Raw genomic sequence first — 6,302 nt, forward strand, 5'->3', positions numbered from 1 at the left:
AAATGCCTATAACCCGCATGCACACACCCTGCCCTGCACCAAATGCCTATAACCCGCATGCACACACCCTGCCCTGCACCAAATGCCTATAACCCACACGCACACACCCTGCCCTTGCACTTTACGTCACTTCTAAATTATTTAGTGTAACTAGGCAAGCACGCGCCACTGAGCTGAACCTCAGCTTATATCTAATGTAAATGCTACAGAACTAGCTGTTATGATGTATTTATTTAGAAAATAATGGTAAAAAGGGGAAGGCTCCGCTTACTTGGTACAATGGGATGTCAGTCTTGCTTTCACCATGCAGCTTTAAAACTCTGGCACAGAGCCGGGCAGTGGTGGTGCATGCCTTTAATCCCAGCACTTGGGAGGCAGAGGCAGGTGGATCTCTGTGAGTTCGAGACCAGCCTGGTCTACAGAGTGAGTTCCAGGTCAGCCAAGGCTGCTACACTGCGAAACCTTGTCTTGAAAAACCAAGAATAAATAAATGAAATCTGGTCCTATTGTTTGTAGAATCCTGAAGTGTACCCACAAACCCTTGGCAATGATTTGGATATCATGAAAACTTACTTCCCAGCATCAATCCCGGAACTCGAGGGGGAAAGATTATTGGTTAGTCTTTGGTATCTCCTGCTATTCTGGATGCATGTACTTAAGCAAATTACTCTTGGTTCTAAGTTATTCACATATAAAAATGAGCCTGGGGATGCTGTGTCAGCTGGGTGTTACACAGGTTCACCAAATGCAAAACTGTCAAAGACTGAGCATCCCACCCTCCCTCCAGACATGCTCCTCCCTCGTCTCTCCTACTCAGGCAATTAAGCCATCGCTGATAGAAGCCAGAAAGTCACCAGTCCCTCCTTGATCATCAGCCCCCACATCCAATTAAGCACACGGGTCCCAGAGTGCACAGCAGAGCAGAGCTCTCTGCCTCGGCTCTGTAACCAGCCCCACATCTTTGCTGGATTAATGGCATTCTTTGCAACATGAAGGTGATGAATCCTCAATCTACAGAAAATGCCCAAGTACACAATCTGACACATTTAAGGAACCCACAAAATACTTTGTAGATAAGATGTCTTTACCTTAAAAACAAAAACAAACAAAACACTGCATAGGAGTAGGGTCCCCCTGGAGCTGGTGTTAAGCCACTGGATATGGGTGCTTGGAACTCAGCAAGAGCAGTAGAGGCTGGTAACCACTGAGCCAGCTCTTAGGATAAATGATCGTGTCTTACAGGACTTGACTGCCCCCACATTTTAGCCAAATCAATGTCAAAGACTTCCTTCAAATACAAGTCAGAGAGCCTGCAGGAAAGCGTTCACTGGCTCCTCACATTAACGGACTAAAGAAGGTCAGATCTCTCTGGCAAGACACTCAAGGCTCTCCACCCACTCTTAAGCTTGTCTTCCACAAGCTGCTACACACTCACTTCATCCCTCAGGAACGCGAAGCCACCTTGGTTCTTAGGGGCACTGCGCTCCCCATGTGCTCTTAGGCTGTGCTCCAACCTTTCTTCCCACAGAACTTATTTCATAAGTCTCCTGGCAGCTACTTGCCTCTCACAACTTACTTCAGGCCTCTTCTAAGAAAGCCTTCCTTGGACGTCCAGGTTGGCCTAAAGGACCCACAGCTTGAATGCACATCAGATCATTGTATTTAAAAAAAATGCCATACTTCTACTGAAAACTCTCACTCTCAACGAACTAGTCCAAGGCGGGGCTGGGGTTGTTCTCGGTGGATAGATAAGCTAGCGGAGGGTACCGAGTATTGACTTGGGAGGTGATTATCCAGAACACAACCAGTACTAAACATCCAGCATCGCCAAAAGCACGCTCCAGAAACTGCTAGCCCTCCCTCCCGCCCAGGAGGAGCGGCCGAGGTCCGCCCGGGTCATCTGTGCCTTCAGCGTAGTGGGAACGCCCAGCTGCGTACACAGGAGGCAGCTGAGCCAGAGATGCAATAACTCGCCTCACAACACAAAGTTAACTTGGGGCCCCCGGCATGAGCAGGCTTCCAAAGCTCTCTGCACGCACGCCTCGCACAAGTGAGGATGGAAACAGTCAACCCCAACCCCAGTGTCGGGGTGCAGCAGCAGTGACAGGGAGGCCTCAGGGCCCTCTCGCTGAGCCTGTTCCTCGGGGAGGCAGGCGGCGGACCTGTCACGGGAACGCGGGTCCCTCCCTGACCCGGGCACCGAGGCTCCTCTTCCTTCTCCCGCTTGGCACTCAGTCGGTGTCTCTGCCTCGGGATGTGGGGTGGGGACGGCGGGCTCCGGGGGACCCCACCCAGGGGGACCCCCACCCACCCGCACCGCCCGGCCCAGTTCTCACCTCGCCGCCTGGGCTCGTCCCCGGGCCTCCCGCGCCTCGCGGGTTGTGGGATGGTTCGGCAGCGGCGGCCTGCCTGGCGGCTCCTCCAGTTCGGAATCCAGCTCCGGCTTTGCCACTTCTCCTGCCCCGGTCCGCTAGGCCACGCCCCAGTTTTGCGCAGGCGCAGTCCTTAGGCCGCGCCTCCAGTTCCTAAAGGCGCGGAAAGGGGAACCTGCGGAACCGCGGTCTTTGACCGGAAGTTGACGAGACGAGCCCAGCTCTGGGCGCAAGAGCGCGCCGGAAGTTGTGTGTTGGTGGTCGGGGGTTTGTCTTCCTTTGGTTCGCCGTGTCTGTGTTTTCAGTTTAGAGACTGCGGCAACGGGTTCCTGGTCCACGCTGCTCCTGAGACTGCCAGGATGTCCGCGATTCCTGCAGAGGAGAGCGACCAGCTGCTGATCCGACCCCTGTAAGGGACGAGCTAGCGAGGGATGTGGGAGAGCCAGGAGGGGTCGCCGCGGAGGCAGCTGCGGGCCCGGTCTTCCAGGCTCACGGGGTTTGGAGAATGTTGATCGAGGGGCTTGCTAGGTTGAATGTCATTTTACTTTTCCTTCAGTCCCAGGGGAGGGTATGTCGGAGTTGAAAAAAGAAAAGAAAAACCAGGTCGTTGGGCGCTTTCATAGAGAAGGGTTTGCCAATTAGCACAAGCCTGGATCTCGCACGGGGAACCGACAGGTAGAGGAGGGCAGTGCAAGGGAGACCTGCGTCTGTTTAATGATCTCCAGACCCCACGTGCGCTCAGATGGCCGGGGTAATAAAGACGTGGTTTGTGAGTGCGCATTCAGAGCTCAGACCTGAGCAGAAGGCTGGAGGAAAATGCAGAGCAGAAAGCAGAGTTGTCACGGAGGGAAAGTGAGCGCTCCGTTACCGTAAAAGTCTGGTTTTAGTGGAAAGGGCTTTCAGCGTTCTGGAATGCTGGCAGAGAATTGCCTCACTCCTGGAAAGGTCAAGAACGTACTGGTGCAAGGAGCGATTTGACTCCACACACGATTATCGTTCAGTTTTAGATACTAGCTAGCGCCACGTGAATGTGTACATTTTTCAAAAGAGAGAAACTAGATCCTTTATCCATTCATTCGGTGAGATTTACTGAAGCTGGGCGGTGGTGGCGCAAGCCTTTAATTCCAGTACTCAGGAGGCCGAGGCAGGCGAATCAAATGTGAGTTTGAGACCAGCCTGGTCTACAGAGCGAGTTCGAGGACAGGCTCCAAAGCTACACAGAGAAACCCTGTCTCAAAAAGCAAACCAGGAAAAAAAATTACTGATTGCACGTAAGTGTCCGTGCCGTCCCCCTATATACACTAATCAAGTATCAGATACCTCACCAGGCACCGGGTGAGTTCACTGATGCCACTCCTTTGGTTAAATTGTAGAGCAAAGTGTGTGTGTGTGGGGGGGGGTGCTGGAATGAGTTTGTAAAAACAGGAGCCAGCTACCTTGGAGTCAGACCTGAAACCCAGTCATTCTATTTAATAGGGAAGTAGCCTTCATGAAGCCACTTCCTCGCGTTGTGGGGGGAAGAGCTCATGGGCTGCGCTCCTTTGACGTGTTACAAGGGTATGGAGAGGCATTGTGTTGAGGGTCAGAAAGGCTGCACACGGGACTTCCTGAGATTGAGGCAAGGATATCTCATGCACCCTGGAAGTGGAATTGATGTACAACCTGAGTGTTAAAGAATTTGTAGAAATTAAAGGCAGTGTAGAAGCCAGAGTGTTCCAGGGGAACATGAGTGTAGTCCCAACTCATGGCCAAGTTCCTCTGGCTGTGGTTAACAGCAGATGACTTGGGACAGGCTGTCAGGTACCACCTTAGGAAGGACTTTGTGGAGATTCTAAGAGTATCACACCAGTTATAGTAGCCAAGAGATTTGTGAGGTTTTTTTTTTTTAATTAATTTATTTTGTATACAATGTTCTGTCTGCATGTATGCCTGCAGGCCAGAAGAGGGCACCAGCTTTCATTACAGATGGTTGTGAGCCACCATGTGGTTGCTGGGAATTGAACTCAGGACCTCTGGAAGAGCAGCCAGTGATCTTAACCTCTGAGGCATCTCTCCGGCCCCCTAGCCAAGAGATTTGTATACAAGAGATTTGAAGCAACTTTATAATGCAGTGGGAATTACATTAAAATGTGGGTACTTCCCGTACCCCCTTTAGAAGCACTCGTGGGCCTTTTGCTAGTGACCCACTGAGCCGTCAAGAAGGGACAGTAAAAATATCACTGGGGTGAAGTGGCAACATATGTTATTTGCTTCAATCATCACTGTGACAAGAAAAAAGCAAAAACCAACTCCACTGTGACTGAAAAGATGGATTAATGAAGAAACTCTGGTTGGATGTCATTTAGCAGTTCTAAGGCTTCTGATACAGGAGTTTGGCAAACATTTCAGACCCTATAGCTGCACAGCAGTGGACAAGACAGATGTGAATCTTAATAGTGCTGCCATTGTAATATGTGAAGTACTCCATAAATGTATCTGTGTTGCACTGCAGTGAGGTGGGGTGGCAGATTGAGGCTTGCAGTAAAGGATGCATTAGAGTAGGCAGTCAAGAAAGGGTCTGAGAAGGTGAAGCCTGAGCTGAGACTCAGCCGATCTCAAGGAGCCAGTCCAGGAGTGTAAAAACTAGCCTGGCATACTGAACATGCAGTACCTGGCAGATGCCCCAGTAAAGAGGCTTAAATGTCAGGTGTATGTGTCAGAGGTCTAGAATTCAGAACAGTCTGGGCTGTAGATAGAACCTCTGAAGTCATCGACATGTCAGACATGTAAGGACCATGAAGCTGGGAAGAGATCCCAGGAGAGACTTCAGAGGCTAGAGAGTCAAGGCAGATCAGTGGGGGAAATGGGAAAGCCAGCAAGACAGACTGGAGTGTGGAGTCGGAGAAGCCGGGAAGTGCTTGGTACTTGAAGGAGCCCTTAAACAAGGGAGCTAGTAGCTGCCAAGGGGACCGACCAGTTAAGTAGAGCTGCTTGCTCTTAGCAGCAAGGACAATCTCAGAAAAGCAGCTGGGAGCAGCTGGTGAGTGGAGTGGATGAGAGAGGAGGAAATGCAGAGGGACAGCTCTGTGGGGAAGTTGGCTTAGGAATGAAATGGGAATTCCTCTGGATAAGAACCCAGGAGTTTAAACTGGAACAAAAAAACGAGCATGGCATTTATTCACTTTTAAATTTGAGATGGAGGCTCCCTGTGTATCCTGGCTGTCCTGGAACTCTCCCTAGACCAGGCTGGCCTCGCCTTTACCTCCTACGTGCTAGGATTTCAGGAAAGTTCCACCATCATTTCTTCGTCTCTTAATCCGTGGCTAGCCCAGCGTGGATGGGTATGCATGGGTCCATCTCCTACCTGTTTGCTGCCAGACCACAAAGTCTTTGAGGTCTGATTACCTCATGGTGTCAGGCGCACATCTGTTCTGGGCAGTTAGTACCTTGCGTGAGAGCACTGAGTGAATTGTGAGCTAGATTTTTGGGAAAAGATAAACCAAGAAGCAGTTATGTTTAGCTTAAGATGTGCGAGAAAGGTGAGGTCTGAAACCATGGGTGACCAGGCTGCTTGGTACAGTGATCTCCAGATGACAGGCTGTGACTTGGTGACTTGATCAGAAATGGTTGTTCTAGAAGTGCTGTGTGACTCTGCTCATGTAAATCCTAAATGTCCCTCAGCTCCCAAGGATCACTTTTCACCTCTTCCTGTCCCAGCACTCATCCTCTGTTTGAGCTCTGCAACTATCATCTGTCTCAGAAAATGACCACTGCCATCGCTCGAGGGCTGTTTAAGTCATGAAAGAGTTTTAACTTATGTTGAATGTTACTGGGGTGGAGTGAGATAGGCTTACTGAGCACTGATTTACTCGCTGTAGCTTCTTAGTGCTGGTTTTGTAGGCATGTGCCTCCAAACACAGCTTTGGACTACTTTAATTGCTTTTGTTTTTT

At 50.4% G+C, this 6,302-nt stretch overlaps 2 protein-coding genes and 1 non-coding gene across 6 annotated transcripts in view; 2 read left to right on the top strand and 1 right to left on the bottom strand.

Annotated features, from left to right (window-relative positions):
• Itgb1bp1 (integrin subunit beta 1 binding protein 1) overlaps window positions 1–2,462 on the bottom strand; it is a 13,244-nt gene extending 10,782 nt beyond the window's left edge. For 2 of the 3 annotated variants that reach the window (XM_005366497.2, XM_013353515.2), the window contains exon 1: window positions 2,337–2,462. The gene's annotated coding sequence lies outside the window, so the exon portion shown is untranslated. Of the gene's footprint in view, window positions 1–271; window positions 358–2,336 lie in introns of those variants that run through there. The other variant, XM_013353516.2, reaches the window with a different exon arrangement.
• Window positions 2,463–2,570: 108 nt separating this feature from the next.
• Cpsf3 (cleavage and polyadenylation specific factor 3) overlaps window positions 2,571–6,302 on the top strand; it is a 28,639-nt gene continuing 24,907 nt past the window's right edge. The window contains exon 1 of one of the 2 annotated variants that reach the window (XM_026788940.1): window positions 2,571–2,781. In XM_026788940.1, the coding sequence (XP_026644741.1) occupies window positions 2,732–2,781 (50 nt within the window). In that variant the 5' untranslated portion in view covers window positions 2,571–2,731. The remainder of the gene's footprint in view (window positions 2,782–6,302) is intronic. The other variant, XM_013353533.2, reaches the window with a different exon arrangement.
• Window positions 4,518–4,644, top strand: LOC113458233. The gene has a single exon (XR_003378641.1). It is a non-coding gene; the product is annotated as a small nucleolar RNA SNORA21 (small nucleolar RNA).

Source organism: Microtus ochrogaster, unplaced genomic scaffold, assembly GCF_000317375.1.
Source record: "Microtus ochrogaster isolate Prairie Vole_2 unplaced genomic scaffold, MicOch1.0 UNK10, whole genome shotgun sequence".
Classification (NCBI taxonomy): domain Eukaryota; kingdom Metazoa; phylum Chordata; class Mammalia; order Rodentia; family Cricetidae; genus Microtus; species Microtus ochrogaster.